A 22,082-nucleotide genomic window follows, 5' to 3' on the forward strand; every position below is an offset into this window, starting at 1 on the left:
AGAGTGGCCCTCCTGTGAGAAATGTGCCCCCACAGGTAATTGGGTATTTCTGTCTTTGATAGATTTCTGGTGTGCATTCATTCTGGTGCGCATTTGTTGTTTGGTCTCTCCTACATATTTTCCATCAGGACATTTGGTGCATTGGATGAGGTATATTACATTTCTGGAGGTGCAGCTGTAAGATCCTGGGATGCTGATGGCTCTGTTGCGGGGTGTAGTAATAGTGGGGGTGGTGGAGATGTGTTGGCAGGTTTTGCATTTCTTGTCATGGCATGGTCTGGATCCTTTTGGTGTGTTCTGGGCTTGAGGAAGTTTGCTTCTGGTGATGAGGTTGGCAAGGTTTGGTGCTTGTTTGAAGGCTAGGATGGGTGGCTCTGGGAAGATCTTTTTAAGAATAGGGTCTCTTTCTAGTATGGGTTGCAGTTGTTTGAGGATTTTTCGTACAGTTTCAAGGGAGGGGTGATATGTCATACCCAGCGGTGTGCGATTTGTGGGGGTTTTTTTCTGTACTGCAGCAGTTCTTCATATGGTATCTGGTTGGCTCTTTCACATGTGCGATCTATCTCTCTGGAGGAGTGTCCTTGTTGGGTGAAAGCCGTTTTAAGATTGGTGAGGTGGGAATCCCGGGTGCTCTCCTCAGTGTAAATGCGGTGGTATCTGAGGGCTTGGCTGTATATCACAGCTTTTTTGGTGTGTTTAGGGTGATTGTTGGTTCTGTGCAGATACGTATGTTGGTCTGTGGGTTTCTTGTATAATGTGGTCTGTATTTTACCATTCTGGATACTGATCATTGTGTCTAAAAAGGAGATGCTGGTGTTGGAGTATTCTAGAGAAAGTTGGATGGAGGGATGGTGAGAATAAGTGATGTAGAGGAAACATGCTAGATACCTGTGCCTATTTCTCCAATATCTTATCTTAAAACATGATCTCAAAACATTATCTTAAAATTTCACAAAGAAAATAATTCCCAAGTTTTTTTTGATAAAAGTGAATACAAACCTAATCCTGCTAAGACTAACCCTTGTAATTAGCTAGTGACTTCAATAGGAATACTTCAATAATTAAAGTTACTTTTATATAATCTCCTTTTCAGGATTCAGCCCTAAATTAGTGTATTACTTTGAATACATTTTTTTTTCACAAGAACTGATTTATCCCAAAACACATCATATAGTGCCAAGGTACTCTTTTTTTGAATTAACACCCTTTTGCATAAAGCAGATGGGATCCCAAAGTTTTAGCAGTATGGGATCCCAATACTTTTAGCAGTATGGGTCTGTAGCAGCAAAATTAGACCATGTGCCAGGTCTCGTCATTTAACTTTATACTTTTAAATCTTGCCTTTCAGATCAGGAAATTGTATGACTGAAGGCAAACTGAATAGTTTCTTACCTACTGATACATTAGATTAAGGTCAGTATTAGTTTTACAACTTTTGATGACCTCCCTAAATCTCAGTTTGTTGCGAAAGCTGCGTATCTAGTGTTACTTTATGTATTAGTAGTGTAACTTGTAGCAATAGGGCAAACCCAGAACTTAGAAAACTTAGTTTTTTTCAAGTAATAGAAAGAAAGAATTATTTTATCTGTTATTGGGGGCCTGCTTAATTGAATTCAGTGGGAGATTTGGCTAAGTGTCTCTGTTCTGAATTCTGCTACTGGTATATTTCAGTTTCAGCAAATGAAGCATGTACTTTGTGTCCAAAATGCATGCTTAACTGCATGCTCATGTTTACATGTGCAGATTGGTTAAATTTACAATAAATATATTGGTGCATTCAAGCAGCCAGTTAACATTTAATATGGAGACATGCTTGAACCCAAATTTTGTAACCAGATTTCAGTCTCTATTCCCTGATAATTTGGTTGTCTCATTCTACTTAAATCTTTTGTTAATGGTGTGGGAGTTTAATTAGCTTTTCTTCTTCATGATTTATTATTTGCTGACAAGAAGTTTGGCTCTATATAAGACAGAAAACAATAATGGGCTCAATTCTATTTTTAACATGAGTGTAACATGATTTCATTGAATTACTTCTGGTTTGCAGTGGTGTAACTGGGAAGAGAATCAATCTACTATTAGGGTCCCAAACAACTTAGGCTTTGTCCATTTTTGGGTTTAGCCAACAGTGAACAAGACCTTAAGCCCTGATTCTATGCTGTGTGATGGCCCCATTCCCTCAAAATGCCTCCCAGGTAAGGCAGAAACAGCCTAACTCCCACTATTCTGAACTATCCAGCTATTCTAAACTGCAGACTACTTAGTTTCTTAAGTTCAGAAATATCTTTCCAAAAGGAAAAAAAAAAGCACAGCTGCTGTATGTGCAATTACTAGAGTTCATAGATTCATAGATGTTAGGGTCAGAAGGGACCTCAATAGATTATCGAGTCTGACCCCCTGCATAGGCAGGAAAGAGTGCTGGGTCTAGATGACCCCAACTAGATGCATATCCAACCTCCTCTTGAAGACCCCCAGGGCAGGGGAGAGTACCACCTCCCTTGGGAGCCCGTTCCAGACCTTGGCCACTCGAACTGTGAAGAAGTTCTTCCTAATGTCCAGTCTAAATCTGCTCTCTGCTAGCTTGTGGCCATTATTTCTTGTAACCCCCAGGGGCACCTTGGTGAATAAAACCTCACCAATTCCCTTCTGTGCCCCCGTGATGAACTTATAGGCAGCCACAAGGTCACCTCTCAACCTTCTCTTGCAGAGGCTGAAAAGGTCCAGGTTCTCTAGTCTCTCCTCGTAGGGCTTGGTCTGCAGGCCCTTAACCATACGAGTGGCCCTTCTCTGGACCCTCTCCAGGTTATCCGCATCCCTCTTGAAGTGCGGTGCCCAGAATTGCACGCAGTACTCCAACTGCGGTCTGACCAGCGCCCGATAGAGGGGAAGTATCACCTCTTTGGATCTATTCGTCATGCATCTGCTGATGCACGATAAAGTGCCATTAGCTTTTCTGATGGCTTCGTCACACTGCCGACTCATGTTCATCTTGGAGTCCACTAGGAGTTCCAAAAATAAAAAAACAGCTAAACTGAGGAAAGTGCTGTAACCTGCCGTCACCAATCTCAAAACCAAATGCTCTACCTTTACTATAACAGGCATCAGTATTCTACCTAAGGCAAGCAACCACAACTCCTTATGCATATGCCTATGTGTAATGGAGTAAAGCTAGTAAACGGCTAGGTAGATAAAATCTAGAAAGAAGACAGGTACCACTACTTTCAGATAAAATCTGAAAGAAGACAGGTACCACTACTATATCACATCTCAGCATCTGCAGCTACTATTTGTGTCTCCAACCTTCTAATTCTATTATGTTTCATGATAACTATGATATTTAAAGTTCCAGTGCCTGAAGTCAAGCAATCATGAAAAAAATCTCACTTTTACTTTAAAGAAAGTTGAAGTATATCTACCCTGCAGCCACTTCTGTGACTACTGTATAATGTTGAGCTATCTGAGTTCATTGTAAAGTAGCTAGCTCAGGTATCCATAGCAAGCTAGCCACAGTAGCACAGAGCCTACTGTGAGCTAATGTTCCTTACCGAGTCACTTTTATGTTACTTCCAAAGTTGATAGCAATCATGACTATGGAGAAAATTTTGAAAAACCAAGCATCTCCTAAAGGTCCAGAAACAAGAAGATATATTAAAATAATCCCACATGTATTCATTAAAAGAAATCATAATTGTTTTGAGACCTGACATATGCTTTTTTGAAGTCTTGGGTTTTAGAATATATTACTATTGTTCATAGTTGGAAATAGCAGTTACAGCCTACCCATGCTAGTTTGATTTTAGTAACAGTTCAATTGTTAGAAACATAAAAAAAGAACAAAACCTCCCTACCCAAACCACTAAAATGTCAAGTTCTATCATGCACATGAATAAATAAAAAATCCTCATTTAACCACACTAACTTTAAAGAGGATTTCAGTTTTTGTTTAATTAAAAACTGGTGCCTAATCTAATCAGTTCACAAATGGCTAAAGTACACTATCTATTATTTTTTATTTTGAATATTTTCAAGTTTTGAGAGAGTGCTCCATAAAGATTAAAGCTGATGAGATGATGTTAATTTTGCAGATATAAATTTTAAACATGGATAAAGACTTCAAGACAAAGAAACCTGATTATACTTTTCAAAGTTCTTCAGAAACATTGTTTTCTATTCAGCTACTAGATTTTAAAACAAGTTTACTGGAGGCAGTAGAAGAATTGCGTATAAGAAGGGTAAGTGTGCTTACATTGTTTTAAGATTGTTTCCCTTGTGTTACTTTTGTTTTTTCATTATTATAAAAAGTTATTATAGGAATTCATACTCTTCTACAAAAAGTAATAACCAAAGTTCATACAAAAAATGTTCACATTGTGCGGGCCGCGCCCCGATCCCACCTTTGTCGCTATGTGTGGCGGTGATTCTGATCTCATTCCTGTCATCATGTGCGAGCCGGGGGCGAGCCGGGCCCGTCTTCGTTGCACACGGGCTGTGGCCAGCAGCCTGGGCACACTGGGCTGGAGAGAACCATGGGGCGGTTTAGCGCACGTGAGTTAGAATTAGTTATGGAGGCGTAATGGTTGATTGAAAAGATTGTTTACTTACACCAAAAGATGGTATTGGTGTAGGCTGGACAGGTTTCCAGGCACAGCTCCCGCTTGGATCCTCGCCAGAGGAACACGACAAATCGATTGCTCCCATGGAGTTGTTCGGGCTCAGCGGGTCCGGTTCGGTTAGGTTAAAAAAGTTTCCCTGGAGTTACTTAGGCTCCGCGGGTCTGAAGTTACAGGAAAGGGATACGTCTAGGATTGCGCTTGGCGACGGGGAGAGGCTAGAAGCGAAAGCTCCGTAGGCTCGGTTCTATTGCCTCTATTGCCTGCTTAGGGGAGGCGCGTTGGGTCCGCGAGGGTCCGCAGCGCTTGGAGAACTTCACACAGAATCTCTCTTGTCCTCCCTCCTCCGGCTTGGGCGGAAACTACCCAAGCTTTTTGTACGGCTAGCAAGCCAATCGCTAGCCGCCACGTGTGCCTACATTAGGAATTGGCCAATAATGTGGCGCGAATCCTAATACAAATGGCGGGAACTCCTTTGCAGCGTGTATCACTATGATGCAAAAGAAATGCACCCTGCAAAGAAGCTGTAATTTGGCGGGAAATCCCCGTTGCACCAGAGTTCTCTCTTGCAGCAGAGAACTCTACCATGCAAAGAAAGCGACAAATTGGCGGGAAATAATTTAGAGGTGCTGAAGCGCGCACACAAACAAAAAATCACACCTTTGGGTTGTGACACACATCTGCATCTTGTGTCCTAAATGTCATGGAAGGTAGTGGTATGTGCTTTTGTAGTGTATATTCTTCTTTAGAGTTTGCACAGTTCAGTTCTTATCGGTGTACAATGGGTGGGTCTACACAAGCTACTACTATTAAGATCCCATTAGCTGAATAATACTGTGCAGCAGCATGTCATGGTATGGAAAGTGCTAATATGCTACTGCACAGTATTATTAGGCTACTGAGCAGTAGCGTCACAAAAGACGTTCCCCAGTGATACTGCGCAGTAACTCCATTTACTGTGCATTTATTTAGTACTTGTATTAGCACTATCATTGTCAGTGGGTGTGGCTAAATGAGACACTACTGTGCAGTGGTTACTGCACAATTATTTAGTACTTGTTTAGTAGCTACACCTACTGACAATGGTATGGCTGTTATGTGTTTGTTTATTCCTAATAACACAGTCAGTTACCAAGTTAAGGAAAAAAGTTGCCTATTTTCAATTTTTACTTTTTATTGTGTTTGTTTAATTGTAAAGCAAAGAGCTAGTTGTTACGTCGACAATTACAAATATTTTTCATTTGATCATCCATAAATACTGGGGGGTAAAGGACAAATTCAAACTATTACATTAGGGTAAGGGCTGGCAAGATGGCCTGCAGGGTAGATCCAGCTCTCAGGGCCACTGGATCTGGCTTGAGAAATGTGGGGGCTTTGGTTGTATTCCAGTAGCAGGGGCTTTGCCTATGCTGGGACTGGGAAGGGAGGAGCTATGCCCATGCCACAGCTGGATGGTAGGGAGAAATATTGGCAGGGAAAAGCTGCTGCATCAAAAGACTAGCCTACTTCAGACCTGAGCCAGGTTGTTCCAGGTGCTGGTTCTGAAAAGTTGCCAGTCCTTGCTTTAGGAAAATTGTTAGCACTACTAAGTGTTAAGATATGAATATTTTGTGATTTACAAAAAATAAATAGGGGGATTCATCTTCAAGTACTATAGCTGTTTCTTGATAAAAGATAAAAGATCTTAAAGACCAACAAACCTCATTCATGTTTTTTCAGCTGTACTGCAAATGACTCCAGCATATACTTGTTGATTTTTTTTCTCAGCTTAGTGAGCTTTTTTGCCTCTATGAAAGGCAGAAAATTACTTAAATTATATGATATTTTTGAGCTGTTTGAAAGAAGTATAATATAGACAATATACAAAAAGTATATTGGTCTTGATAATGTTTATTTTACTTTTGTTTTGATCTATTTTAAAAGTTAAATAGAATAATACTTTTAAAAATCTGTATTGACTGCTGTATAAAATCTAAGGAAAAAGACTCAAGGTTTTACTTTTTGGTGCTTGTGGTGGGCCAGTAGGGGGCACTCCTGTGTTGAGCAACCCACTTCACTGTGCCTGACCACCTTCCAGGCTCCGAGTGCCTCCCTGGGGGTGCCTCATGTCTGGCCAACCCCCTTCCTGTAGCACACTCACTAGCCTGGGGGTTCCACTGCCACCACCCAGGGCTGAGCTTGATTCTGGCTCTGTGCACCCTAGGAAACACAGGCCTAGTAGCGCTCGAGGGTACTTGATTCACTTCAAGAACTTGGGGTGCTTCCCTCAGTCAGAAGCACAAGTAGTGGTCTCCCTTAGTCAGCCGAACCCAGGGGACCCCAAGGCATAATCTAGACCCACTCCCAATAAGCAGTGGAAAAAAGCCACAAAAATAATACATATTTTTTGTATAATTTTTTTTTGTGGCTGGCTTCCCTTTTTGTGGCACCATTAATTGCCTGAAAGTGTTTTCCTGTTTACAACTTAAGATGCAATTAACAGACTTATTGTGTCTTAAATGTCATATCTGGTAGGAGCCTAAGTATCCAAAACATTAATCTCCTCCATCATCCAAAAATGGTTTCACATTGCTCTTAATAACAATTTATAGAGGAAAAATGTTAGAAACTTCTAACAACTTGTAAGAGTATACATCTACTTGTATGTGTGGTGTTTGTTCTATCAATACATTCTATACTGTATGGTTATTAATAGGGCCTTACTAGATTCACAGCAGAACTGGGCTGCACTACTGCTCCTTTAATTTTGCAGGTTGCCCTGTGCACTCTCCTGCTGCTTATTGGCGGAGGGACCCCACTTGTAGCTTACTCCTGATCAGCAGAGAAGCAAAAACCACATTTTTAAACGTGGTGCTATTTCTGCCTTCCAGACGCTAATTGGCCAAGGGGCCCCAAGGGCCCCGCTGCTTGCTGCTGACTGGTGGGGAGGCACAAATGGCACCATGTTCAAAACCGTGGTTTTCACTTCCTTGACAATCAGGAGCGAGCCACAACTGGGGCCCCTCCACCAATTAGCAGCTGGGGTTGTGTGGGGGAACCTGAAAGATAAAAGGAGCTACAGTGTAGCCCACTTCCACCATTAACCCAGTAGAACTTAGTTATTAAGGATGCATTTAAGTATTAATATTTTGAAATACCAAGATAATAGATAACGGCAGGGCATAATCTACCACTTCTGATTTTCAGGGAGAATTGTGCCTTTAGATAAATTGGCATTTTAATTAATAACCAATGGTACAAAAAGGTCCTGTGATTTTAGTTATGAATCTGTTACAAATCTTAACTCCATCAGATGACTGGTATATTGTAAATTTACCTAGGAGTGGTGCATCACTGTATTATGCAGGGAACAGACCAGAAAATGAATAGAGTAAAGAATTACAGTACTATTCTTGTTTTGAGAGAAGAATGAATTATTTCTTCACTCTCCATGGGATTTTTTACTTTTTACTGTGTATTTGTCCAGAGGCAGTGTGGTCAAGTGGAAAGAACACTAGACCAGGAGTCAGAAGACTTGAGTTCTAGTCTCAGTTTGACTTCTAATAGACTGATTTTAAACAAATAATTTCATTTCTCTGCTTTTATGCCTCATCCCACTCTATGGCTTGTTTGTTTAAACTGTGAGCTCTTATTATGCGGGTAAAAAAACTAATATGGTGGGTTTCTTGTTGGCTGGAGCTTCTGTTTGTACAAATACTAAATGATCAAAATAAATGTTTGCCCCTGCTCTGAAGATGAGGTTATAAGCTAAGCAGAGCTAGTGAGTAGTGAAAATCTAGCTCATCAGACATTGATATAGTATCAAAAGCTCACTCTGAGAGCAAACTGAGGGTTTGCTTAGTCTTTTTTGCCACTTTAATTCTCCTACTGTTCAAACTCAGAGCCATTCAAATAATCCTTCATTGGAGTATTATAGACAAGATGTCATCCAAAATCTGTCAGTGCTCCTTAGTGATCAGATGGAGACATTATGTTGAGCAATGTGAGATGCTCTTCCAAGGTGGGGGGATAAAATATTGTATTATATGTAGTCTTGACATGATGTTAACACTGAAGTTACTGAACACAACTATAATCAATACCTGAAAAGTGAAGTAAAATTTAAGATGATAACATAAATAAAGACTATAAATCATGTTTGCTAAATCATTATGTATCATGGCCCTCCTTCAGGAAAATATTTCAAATCAAGAAAATACTTTACACATAAGGGGCTAAGCACATTCTTCACACTTTACCTGAATAGGGATATACTCTAATATAGAGGATAGGGAGTATTTGATTGGTAGCCATTGGAGCAATAGAAGTGGTGACTAGCTGAATGCCAAAATCTTCTAAAATACATACCTTTTCGGAAAAAAATATTGTTTCTCTGCCTTTTTCAAAGCTGACTCAAAAGTAAGTTTCCTTTACCGTACTTAGAAAATTATATCCAAAGAAAGAAACCAGTTTTAAAGAAAATTGAGTTTGAATACAGATGACTCTGAAGTTAATAAATTCTGGTGTCAAGGTTGGCCATAAACATTATTTTGGTCCCATTTTGTGTAATGATTATCATACAGTTTTTAATTACCTGATTGCATGTTGGGTTTTGTTTTCCACAGGCTTCCTTTTGACACCTCTTTTTAATGTAATTAAATGTTCCAACCCTAACTTTCTATGAGTCTATGATCTTACGATACACTATACAGTGAAGAATTCAAGATATGTTGCATGCTGATTGTGACAAGTGCCAATAATTCAAGAATCCCAATTAATGTAGAACTCAACTTTAATATATACTTTTTTAATATTATTACCAGGATGAATAATTAGTATAAACAAAGCATATACATTTGATAAAAAATTAACAGTAATTGAAAAGATAATGCCATATTTTTTTGCAAATAACATGGCCTGGTGTATAATACACACCTCATTTTTGAAAAGCAGCATAAAAAAAATAATTCCTTGTAGTACCTTAATATCAGCAGCTAGGGAGCCAAGCCTGCTGCCAGTCCTGCACACTGAGTGGGGCCCACAAACTAATCTGGTACACTGGGTCCAGAGCCAGGCCTGTGCATTGGGTCTGTGGTTGCATACCAGGTCCAATACCATGCTCCAGGTCTGACCCCACACTGAGTCTGACTGTATGTACCAGTGCGATCTGGTGTATGGGGCCATGTCATCTGGCCAGGAGGGATTCCCACATGTCTGGAGATTTGGCAATGGGGACTGGTGGTCCCAGAACTACATGGAAATAAACATTGCTATTGCTCCCCCACTGCCAAATTTCCAGATCTACAGGGATCCATATTTCTCACATATTATGCAACCCCCATTTCTGCCACCTGGCTTGGGGTAAAAGTGCAGGGTAAGTGCAAGAAAATATGGTAGTTTATGGGTAGAGTTATAATTCTCCCAAAAGGGACAGGCCTAAATTGGACACCTGTCCCTTTACTATCTAAAATACCCTATATCCATATACACATTTAAATCAAGAACCAGTGGTGACATCAAGAATCAGTGGTGGTAAGTGAAGGCCATGGAGATCCAAAGTTGAGCTGACCAACATGACATGAAACTTTTTTCAAGCAATAAAAGCCATGTTTCATGGGCCAGTGGCCCAACCCCCTTGCAATCCCAGATTGGCTCCACCCTTCTCACGGACAATGCATTCATCAAGCAACACTGGAAGGAGCACTTCAAGACTCTTCTCAACCATGAACCTGAGGTCTCAGTTGCCAACATCAAGTCCATCCCTCAACACCCAGTAATAGAACCTCTTGCTGATCCCCCACCCTTGAAGGAAGTCTGGCATGCCATCACTCAGACCAAGAACAATAAGGTGCCAGGCCCAGATGGCATCCCCACAGAGATCTTCAAAGCTGGTGGTACAGCACTAGTGCAAAAATTTCACCAACTTCTCATCAAAATATGAGTTAATGAAGAAGTTCATACCTGGGCAGTCACCTCTCTCAGTTAGCCAGTCTTGATAAAAAAATGAACATAGGATTCACTGTGCCAATATAGAATTTGGAAAGCTGCTTCACTGTGTCTTTGCTGACTGAGATATGCAAATGCAAACTAAAATAGTGGTCTACAATGCAGTGATTATCCCCATGCTTCCATATGGGTATGAGATGTAAGTGACATATTGAAGCCATCTTAAGTGCCTGGAATGGTTCCATCAGCGTTGCCTCAGGAAGATCCTTTGCATTAGATGGAAAGACCATTGCACCAATGCCAGCATCCTCTCTGCAGCTAACATAACCAGCATTGAAGCAAAGATCATGAAACATTAACTCCATGGGGTGGCCACTGTGTGTAGATGGCTGACACTCATCTTCCGAAGCAAGTCCTCTTCTCTCAACTTAGTCATGGTAAGAAGACCCATGGAGGACAGAGGAAGTATTACAAGGGCACCTTAAAAGCATACCTTAAGAAGGGTGGCATCAACCCTACAAATTAAGAAGTGCTGGCTGGTAACAGAGCTCAGTGGTGCTGCACCATACATCAAGCTACAGTCCACTTCAAAGAGAACTGTCTTGATCAGGAAGCTGAGAAATGGTAGAGGAGGAAGGAAAGTGCACAACATCCTGGTCAACAGTTGTGCTCCCCCCCCAAAAAAAACCAAAAAACCAAACAAACAAAAAAACACCACTTGTCATATCTGTGGAAAAAACTTGCAAAGCATGGATTGGACTCCTCAGCCACCTTACAACTCACCAGTAATCCCCCCAACCTTGTGTCCCACTTCTGACACCAACGGCGTAGCATGTTAACTTGTGCGCCCGTGTCTAGGAGAAACCAAACGGGGATAGCGCGAGAAGAAGAAGTTGCACTTACATCAAAGGTAGCGTATGGGCGGTCATCTGTGGGGTCGCGGCCGGCGTAGCCCATCTCGGCGGCCGCTACTCGTTTTTTACTTCTTGGGCACCCCCTGACCGGAACGTAAAGCCTAGTCTCTCCGCCAAGGCCCGTTGGGCCACGTCCCCCAGATGGTGGATCTGTGCCTTAGTCAGGCCGCTTTTGTTGAGAAGGAACCCAAACATGGCTCGTTCTTCCGGAGATCACTCCAGCGGTCCCGGGTCTCGAGGTTTGCGGGGTTTGTCTGGCGTATTCGACCATTGTGTTGTGGCAGCAGCAACCTTTTGCGTGTGTGGTCCTTGCTGGGCGCTCGTCAGTTTTCCTAGGGAGCTTAAAACATTTCCGAGGGGTTCTCCAATCAATGGGCTTAATAGAAGCCGGAACATGGGGGTATTGGGACCTCTGTATAGTTCCACACACAACTCTATAGACGAAGAAGACACCGGAACGTTTGCTGGGTCTCTGCAATAGCGGGGAGGCCAGGCGCTGTGTGATTCTTGATGCGTAAGGTTTAAGGGTCTGCGGGAGGCGTCCCAGGTCAAGTAGCTAGTTCCCGCTATGGCGTAGAGAAGCTGGGTAGGTGCGGGTGTGAGGGGCGGGTTTGGTGCCACGCGTGGGCGCGGACCATAAGCGCCGGGATGGTGGCCACCGGCAAGGGTATGGAACAGCTTGTCCGTGTCGACACACGCCCCCCCGCTCCAAGCCGGCTGACGCATAAGCGCCGCGCACTCCTCATAATCAACTGATTCTGACCCATGTTCTAGCAATAATCGTCCTAGCCAGACGGCGATGGTTTCAGGCCTGGCTGAATTTTGGTGTCCTTTGCTAGGTCTTGTAGTTCCCCCCTTGAGCAGGAACGATACGTGGTAGTGTTCGTCTGGGTTCCCGCTTGGTCTATTACCGCCTTAGTGATGGCAATCGGGTTAGCGTGTATGGGGGGGAGCAACCATATCGAAGTCTAGATTCTCGTGATCCCCGAGTGGATATTTTGGTGGGCATAAAGCGTCTGGGTAGGGGGGCGGGATTTCCGCCTCGAGGGGAGGGGCTGATGCCACAGGGAACGCCTCCCGTGGTGAGGGGGGCGGATCTTTGTTACTCATGGTCCCCGCCTCTTCTTCTCCCCGTCCCTGCGCTGCCACCTCGGTGCCATCTTTAGGTGCGGTCGCGGCATGGTCGGCGGCCATCTTCGTGAGTGTCTGTATTAGACTTGCTTGATTTGCGGCGTGTCTCATCAGCGTGGAAAACGGGCGAAACAAGACATTAAGCATTTTTCCTTTATCCCACTTCTGTCTGCCCCACTTAGAGGAATTTTTTCCCTCCTCTTCTAGGTTCTCCCTCAAGGTAGTTAATATTTCGTTTTCGGCCCCTCCCGGGATGATAGCCGGACAGCGGAACTTGTTGGGGGGGGTATCACAGCCTCCTCCTGTCTTAAGGTGTTGTATACACCGGGCGAATTCTTTTTCGGGCGCACGATCGATACCCCCACCCATTGGTTTAATCCAACTAAGTTTGACCGCCACTACGTCGGGGGGCCGATACAGGACAGAGGGGCATGATAGGAGGCAACCAAGCGCAGCAGGACTGAGCCCGGACACCACCCATTCCTTGGCTGCCCCAGGCTGGTGTGTGAGGGTGTTGGTCGGCTGGATGGACAAATAGCCCCTTAACTTTCCATTTTGTGCGACCTGGTGGTAGGCGATGTGGGCCCAGAGGCCGTCTGCATCGGTCGGCGGGGGCCGCTGATGGTTGGCCCACGGGCAATACTTTACTAAGGGGTCTGCATGTGTTTTCCCTTCTCGTCTCAGGGATCCCATCCTCGTCGCCATGTCGCGTGCGGTGGAGTTAAACGCTCTGGGCGAGAACAAGGAGGTAATAACACAGAGGCAGAATCCCTTGGCACTTAAAGCGAAATGCAAAAAGTTTAATTTTTGTACTCACGTTGGTAGTGAGGCTCAGTGTTCTTACAGCTGTTACAAATACTGCAGTTATTCGCTCCCCTGGGAGAGATCACTCGTTCGGGACACGGAGGGGTCGCCCTGGGTTTTGGATATCGGTGGGCGTTTGTGAGACTGGGATAGAATTGGCCAGATTCCACCCTGCTCATTTAGTCTCGGACTCCAGAGTGTTCTCTTCCGGATTCCTGGTTGTTTTATAAGACTGACACAATTGTCAGTATCCCCGTGAGCCAATTGGCTTCTATTGTTCTGTTCGTTCCCTTATATGGTGGTCTCCCCCCGGGTTTGAGGTGGTGCCCAACAGTTACCGCAATAGCGTGACAAGATACGCAATGGCTGCGGCTGCTTATCTGTGAGTTAGTACAGTCAGTATAGTACAGTCAGTACTTTCCCAAAATGACAGCTGGTCACTCGGGAGCAAGCAGCAAGTATTACACAACACCTGACAGACATCATCCTTGTATCAAGGGATAGCCAAAGATTCATTTAAATTTATAAATAACAATAGAACGTTATTTAACATTTTGTACAATGTACAACCTATGTATCAGATTACAACTACTGTATTGTTACATGTTCTAACAATAAAGGACATAATAAGTATAGGAAAAGGAGTAAAGTTAGATGTTTGTCTGAGACTTAAAATGAGATGGAGCATCAATGAGGCAAATAGACACAGAAAAGCTATTCCAAATGGCAATAACTGCAGAGAAGATTGTTATAGCATAGTAGTGAGATTGATTGGAGGAACAGAGAAGAGGATGGTACTAGTTGAATGAAAGGCTTGAGAGAGGAAAATCTTTGAGATTGGCTGGAGCAAATCCTTGGAACATTTAAAAAATATTTTAAATTTAGGGAAAGGTTTTAAAAAGAAGATGAGTTTTAACCTGAATTCTGAAATGTTTTCTGAGATATAGCTGTTGTTTGAGGATTTAGGTGTGACTGTGTTTTTAGTACATGTTAGGGCCAGAGATCTCTCATTTCCTCCTGTGGTGAAAGAGATACTGCCTCAGTTTTCCTACCTAGCTGTGCCTCATTTTCCTCTCAGCTGATACAGTAGTTTGATTTAGCCTTCTGGTTAAATTAAGAAAACTCTTGTTCTGCACTTCATGCAGGTGAGTGCAGAGAGCTTTTTCTCTTTTTTTTATGGAAGCCTGGTCTGTCAGTTTTAAAACATGAAGTTGCCAGTTCGTTCCCACTCAAAATCTTTTGTGGTCCTCTTCCTATTTTCTCTTCCATCATCCTGCTAGCTCCTCTCTAAGCTTATAACCTGATTCAAGTCTCTGCTGGTCTTATCCAGATCCCAGCTCTTTTTCCCACTCCCACTTTGCTTCTTCATGGCTTTTCTGTATGTGGAAATTTCCTGATTGCCTCCTGTTTATCTTCTCCTCTGCTCATCAGAGAGACCCAGGAACCTATTTTAATTTGAGTTCTCTCCAAGCACAGCACGACCCTTTCCCAGTCTCTCTTGCAGGGAAACCTGCAGGCAAACCTGGCCAGAGCTGGGTGTGACGGGTGAGGGGTGGGGAACGGGGCCTTTCACCTCATGGCCCCACCCTAGCTACCCCGGCTGAACTGTTGTGGTGAGCTAAGTCAGGCCCCTGCAGCAAGGGGGTTCCATTTCCCCCTTCCCCCAACCTTAGCTCTGGCCATTCAACAGCCAGGAGCAGCCAATGTGGAGCTGCCCACATGAAAAATTAACCCTGGAGGGAATACAAGTTCCCTAAGGCACTCTGCTTTTGGGTGCCTTGATGTAATACCTAAATTAACCAGAGTGAATTTTTCGCTTGATTGGCTTTTTAAAATGTGCTCTGCAGCCATGCATGTGTATTAAGTTATGGCTGTAGAGTATTTTCAGGGGCCAGATTGCTTGAAAACTCACTTCTGTTTGTGCCCTATGTGCTTTGCTCCCTTTCTAGTTGCTGTCTTCATTTTAAAACTAGGTTCTTTTTGGTTTCCCAAAATTCCCTTCTTAAAATGTATTGCTGCCAGATTATATTTCCAAGGGTCTTCCTAGAAACTATACTTCTCAGAATTCCTGTGTTCAGGGTTCAACTGGGTAAAGGCTGAGCATGGCCTGTAGCAGGGGTGTCAAACTTATCTGGCTCTATGGGGCCACTACAGCTGGTTTGGGACCCATGCTGCCTGCGGTGTGGATCCTGGAATGGCTGGAATGCCTGACACATACAGTGCAGTCCGGCTGGAGCAGCAGCCATGGTGCATGCAGTGGCTGCCCTGGCTAGACTATGCTGCATGTAGCACCTGCTTCAGCCAGTCCATGACCTGCACTTCATGCAGTGCCTACAAGCTGCCGACTGGCCCTGCACCATGGGCATGCGCTATGCCCTGTGTGGATCTGATCAGAGCCACGGGCAGCACCAGACTGGATGGTGGTGTTTGGCTTGTGGGCTATATGTTTGACACCCCTGGCGTATAGCCCTCACCTTAAACGGCCAGCATACCCTGTTACAGTAAGGATGCAGACAGAAGCCTTCACAACATAATGTTATTTTATCAGCTGAAGACTTGGGAAATTCTAGAGCTTCAGCAATAAAGGCAAGAGGAAAGAAAAATGGATGAGATTTTCAGCAGAGGTAGAGTTGACGTAGTGGCATAAATAGGCAATATTGTACCAATGGTTATAATCAGATACATAGTTAGGGATGCTGGGGGAAACTGTGATGTAGACTGAAAATAACATCAATGTCATCACTGAAAGGGGAAAATTGATATTCTGAATCAAGATGTGAGATAGCAGAAGCAATGGAACTGAATTTTGGAATGTGCTCCCTTTACCCAAGAGGAACTTGTATCAGAGAGTTTTATCTGAAGAAAGCTGATAAACCGATAAAGGTACCTTGTCAAGAGAGGCAAGGAAGGACAGCTGGGAGAAGTTAGTAAAGGTGTTGTAATGCCTACTTAGTTCATAAGAGTAGTGGTTAATGTTCACAGAAGAATTAAGATATCAGAATAATGTAGTGGGCCAAGAATTTAGCCTCATGGAACTTTGTACTAGAGGGGTCTTTGTGCGGAAGGATAAGCTGCTATGTGGAATAGTTTTTGATTGATAAAAGTAAGATTTTGGCAAGAACAAATTAGAGGCACCTGTTTAGATAGGTAGCCAATTCAGGAGGAAGGAATAGTCTATAACAACTAATATCAGTGATACTTAATGTCAAATAGAATGAAAGCACCACAGACACAAAACTGAGGAGAACAGTTCTCATGCTGCATCTGGATTGTATCAAATCAACTCAAGTGTATTATATGTAGTGTGATTAGAGGACGCTGCTCTTTGGAATATCATGAGCCAATGTTACCTGACTTTGGAAAGCAAAGTAAAAGAACTTTACTGTGCAGAATATTATGAAGTTTCTGGATTTCATAAAAGAGTCTTGCAATATTGAAGTTGCATAAGAAGTGCATGAGAGAAAATATGATTCACTGTATTATAGAAGTGAATAGGGGTTTTGACAGGGAACCAGTTTTTAAAGTCAAAGTAAAGTACAGCATTGTATCTATCAGCCCATATAATGGGGAAAAGATCAGGTGGAGAGAATGTAATAAAGCAAATTAAAATGTGTTAATGAGAACCAGAAGAGAATTATGAAAAAAAGAAAAGGGAACATTTTATAAGAGGTTGCTTGGAAAATAAATTTAAGACAATATAAGAATTTGAAGATATTATCTCACTTCTCCCAAGTAAATCTTACTACTGTATTTGGAATAACTTGTGCAGTTACTCTTTATAAAAAGACATATAGTTGACAATGTGCATCTGAATAGGGAATCCCTTTGAGGGAAAACCCCCCCAAAGGGCATGATCATTATGCCAAAAAAGTTCCTAACAAAATTACTAGAAATTCTGTAAAACTCAAGTAAAACTGTTGGCAGACAAATTTATTTGGGTAAATTCAATATCTTTTATTAGACAAACTCAAACAGTTGGAAAATTTTTTCTTTGCAAGCTTCTGAGTACAAATATCCTTCATCAGGCTGAGGAAGCATTTGCAGATGGTCTGTGCTCTTCCTGGGTGGAGTAGTAAAACAGACCAGTACGTATGCAAGAAAGCCAGTCAGTCAAAATGTAAATTGAGGTGGTCAGTAGGTGAGAGACGGGAAGGGGAGGGGCACACTGAAAGAAGAATGAATATAGATTCATAGATTCATAGATGTTAGGGTCGGAAGGGACCTCAAAAGATCATCGAGTCCGACCCCCTGCATAAGCAGGAAAGAGTGCTGGGTCTAGATGACCCCAGCTAGATACTCATCTAACCTCTTCTTGAAGACCCCAGGGTAGGGGAGAGCACCACCTCCTTTGGGAGCCCGTTCCAGACCTTGGCCACTCGAACTGTGAAGAAGTTCTTCCTAATGTCCAATCTAAATCTGCTCTCTGCTAGCTTGTGGCCATTGTTTCTTGTAACCCCCGGGGGCGCCTTGGTGAATAAATACTCACCAATTCCCTTCTGTGCCCCCGTGATGAACTTAAAGGCAGCCACAAGGTTGCCTCTCAACCTTCTCTTGCGGAGGCTGAAAAGGTCCAGTTTCTCTAGTCTCTCCTTGTAGGGCTTGGTCTGCAGGCCCTTGACCATACAAGTTGCCCTTCTCTGGACCCTCTCCAGGTTATCCGCTTCCTTGTTGAAGTGTGGCACCCAGAATTGCACGCAGTACTCCAATTGCGGTCTGACCAGCGCCCTATAGAGGGGAAGTATCACCTCCTTGGACCTATTCGTCATGCATCAGCTGATGCACAATAAAGTGCCATTGGCTTTTCTGATGGCTTCGTCACATTGCCGGCTCATGTTCATCTTGGAGTCCACTAGGACTCCAAGATCCCTTTCCACCTCTGTGCCACCTAGCAGGTTATTCCCTAGGCTGTAGGTGTGCTGGACATTTTTCCTCCCTAGGTGCAGCACTTTGCATTTCTCCTTGTTGAACTGCATCCTATAGTTTTCTGCCCGCTTGTCCAACCTATCCAGGTCTGCCTGCAGCTGTTTCCTGCCCTCCGGCGTGTCCACTTCTCCCCATAGCTTTGTGTCATCTGCAAACTTGGACAGAGTACATTTGACTCCCTATAATATAGATGTAGTTAATAGATGGGTGGGGGAAGGGAATGAGAATAGCTAGTAGAAAGTAGAGGGTTATAACTGTTAACAGTTATAACTCCATTTAACTTTAGAATAAATATTAAATGTGAGAAGCAAGTATTTCTTAGGGTGATATCTTTTATTGGACCAATGTGTGGTTGGTCCAATAAAGATCCCACCCTAAAAAATCCTTTCCTCTCTCATGATTCTGAACTGTCATGGCTACAACAACACTCTAACACTACCCATAAATGTTAAAGGCAGAGAAATTGAACTGGGTGTCTGTTAAAAGTTGTACTTAGTTATTTAGTTCACAATGGGTATTCTAATCAGACTATGAAATAATCAGAAAGTGTAAGAACTATATGATTGAGCAACATGAGAAATTGACTGTGCAATTTCGTAGGAGGTGGATTATGAATTTGAAAAGGATAGTAAAAGTACCTAGCAGCAGTTTTGGCTGTTTGGACATGAGCCAGCTGTACTCTGTTCCTAAATCTGTTCAGGGTCAAGAATCGAGGGGGCTTGACCAATCCACAGCCCATCTTGTAAAACTACAGCCTGAAGCAAACACTTTAAAAAAGGCTTGACACTTTCTAAAGGTTATAACGAGTAAATAAACCATCAAATTACTCCTCTTTTATTGTTATGATAGTGTTTTTGTAAAAACACTTAAATCCTTGTAGTCCTAAGGCATCTAATAAAAAATAAACACTTTTAAGGTTTTGTGTTCTTTGATGCCTTATAAAAAAGTTATAACAAGTATTTTCTTCCTCAGTGTAAGAAAGTTTTTATTTCTTCATAGTTTCTTCAGAAACTTTAAAAATCTTTGCATAACTTTTTGACAGCTTTCAATCCAGAAAGGGTGAAATACAAAGATGGTATGAGGGAAATAAAATTATACCTGAGGCTTTTAATTATTAGCAGTTTGCTATATTAAAATCTTTATCAAATTGTCACTTGGGTAAATTGGTATAATTGTAGCTTTTAGTAATTGTATAAGCTGACATTCTTGAGTTTTCAAATTATTTCTTTTAAGATCTAGGACAGAAATCCAGATAAAGTGTATATAGATTTGAAAGAAAACTAAATTGCCCTGTTCATTCAGTTCTTTCCATCATTAACATTTTTGAGACTATATTATATTAATTAAAAAGTATTTTTTCCACTCTACTTTTCAAATGGGTATTGATTTAATTTTGTTTTAAGTTTTTAGTTATCTATAAAGTTCCTACTTCGAGATTAAAATAAAATACAAAGGTTTCTAGTTAATGTTTAGTAATAGTAGATTTTTCTGAGGAATCCTAAATTCTAAATCCAAAAATTAAATCAGATTTGGAAATATAGCTCTGCCCTTAGGTTGTTTCCTTACATTAAAATGCTTAAATACAAAATACACATTCATTTTGAAGTTAAATTAAATAGATTGCAGATGGAATTAAGAAGAATCTGTAATACGATATTTTTATGAATTGCTTTGATATTCTTAAAATAAAATCACCTTCTGATTATGTAAACTAAAGAGTATCAGCATCATTCAGGCAACTGTTAACACAGAGTGATTTGCAAGTGTCATTCTAGTTATTTTGAATAGAAGTTTCACGTACATACAACTTGCACAGACCATGTTTAAATATCATGACCTTTTTCTACCTCTTGCTAATTACTAAAATACTGTTTGTTGCCCACTCCTAGTTTTGCAATTACTTCAGTAGGTGCAAGATCAGACTCAACATGTCTTAATTATTTTTACCTTGTTTATGAACTCATAAGTTTTAATTTGGTGCCATTGTACTCCATTGTCTAAGGTGTATATATATATATTAACAAACGTTGACTTTTGGCTTTACTGAGGGCATCAAAAAGACAAAACAGATTGTGAAGGAAAAAGGTTTTGTGTATATAACATTGTATTTGTAATAACTAAGGAATTTGGAAAGGCAGATCATAATCAAATTAGATATTTTCAAAAACTTTAAAAATTAGCTTGAGTTTGATGAAGGCTAATACAAAGCATTTTAGATCACAGTCCTACAGATACTTAAACATGTTAATTTGTTTACTAACTATAATCACTTACGTCCTTTAAGCTTAATATTTAGATGGGGCATGAAACTTATATTTATGGGACTGCTCAAATGAGTCTGTTCTGACTCAATAGAAGAATTTTTATCCCCTATCAATAATCACTATGTATCAAAGTAATTTAAAGATAATAATCTATGTTAAACAAAAGTTTCACTGCAGCATCCTTAAAGCTTGAAGGATTATCATGAATATATTCATAATGATCAAGAGGACATTCTTGAAAAATCTTTACTTCTTACTGTTTTTTATTAGAGTTTTGCTAATGATGTATCATGCTTTATCTTTTCATTAGTGTGTAGTTTACTAGTAGCACATTTTAATAGCATTTGTAAATAAATTGTTTGAGATTATACTCCTACTTCTATAAGAAGTCATAAGGTATTCAAAATAATTGGCTTTTGTCATCACTGGGGGAGTAATAAGGGATGTATTCAGATTAATTCTTAATAGATTAATATAGGAAAACTAATTTGTTTTAGTTACAAAGTAGTATTCACTCAGGGAGGATGAAGAAAACATTTTATTATCTTTTAAAATTTGGTATATGCATGTTTTAGTTTCATGCCACAAAGCTTTTGAAACTTTGTAAAAAATATGCTATGGCATAAGTTTCATGCTAAAGCTAAAGTACTAAAGTAAGGGTAAAATTTTAAATACTCATTCAATATTTGTATGTGGTAAAATCAGATGATTTTAAAGTTGAGTTTAAACTTGTAGGATCATTGGGTCTCTGTAACTGCTCCTGTAGTATTTCAGAGCACATTAATTTGCACACAAATATGAGATTTTTCTGTAAGCATATATCAACAAATATATTATTAATCAAAGAAATCAATAAATTATACTAAATCTATTTTTACCATATTTAAATCACTTTGGGACAGATTTTCCTTCTTTATTTTAAACTCAAGGCTATTTTATATATTATATAAATAATCACAGAGCAAACACATAAGTACCTTATTTGCACTGAGTTTGGACAGAGATGAATTAGTACACAACTGCTGGGGTATAACAAAGGCTGCAAACAATGTCAACTTTGTGTTGCCATAAAAATATCTATGGTGGCACAAAAGCCATGGGAACAGATGTCATAGCTCTTTGTTGTGCCATGGGTGCTTGAATTTTGTAGTGGCAACAAACCTAGTAATAATTTGTGCAGCTTTTTCATGGCTGACTTCTATTCGCTTATGGTGGGAGAATGCAGACAGCCCATAGCTATCTGCACTTTCTTACCATGCCAGACAAGAATTGCCCCTGGACTCAGGGGTCTGTGCCTGCAGAAAAAAACCCCTATGTGCCATACCCTGACTTGGGAGCCCACCTGCAAGTGGGGAAACCCGCTGTTTACAGATGTGTTCCTGGTCAGGGCACCAGGGAATATCTCTTCAGAGGATTCCCCTCTTCAGAGAATTCTCCCAGAACTTGCAGACCAGGGGAAGCACAGAGGGGAGAAATGCCAAAAGGGTTCCTCCTTCTGCACTTGCAGACCA

General features: G+C 41.4%; 1 protein-coding gene across 1 annotated transcript in view; it reads left to right on the forward strand.

Moving 5' to 3' along the window:
• CCDC73 (coiled-coil domain containing 73) overlaps positions 1 to 22,082 on the forward strand; it is a 144,444-nt gene that overhangs the window by 12,752 nt on the left and 109,610 nt on the right. Inside the window, exons 3-4 of the mRNA XM_019476661.2 lie at positions 1,349 to 1,413; positions 4,086 to 4,232. Coding sequence (XP_019332206.1) covers positions 4,101 to 4,232 — 132 coding nt within the window. The 5' untranslated portion in view covers positions 1,349 to 1,413; positions 4,086 to 4,100. The remainder of the gene's footprint in view (positions 1 to 1,348; positions 1,414 to 4,085; positions 4,233 to 22,082) is intronic.

The sequence above is a fragment of the Alligator mississippiensis genome, chromosome 2 (assembly GCF_030867095.1).
Source record: "Alligator mississippiensis isolate rAllMis1 chromosome 2, rAllMis1, whole genome shotgun sequence".
Lineage (NCBI taxonomy): Eukaryota > Metazoa > Chordata > Crocodylia > Alligatoridae > Alligator > Alligator mississippiensis.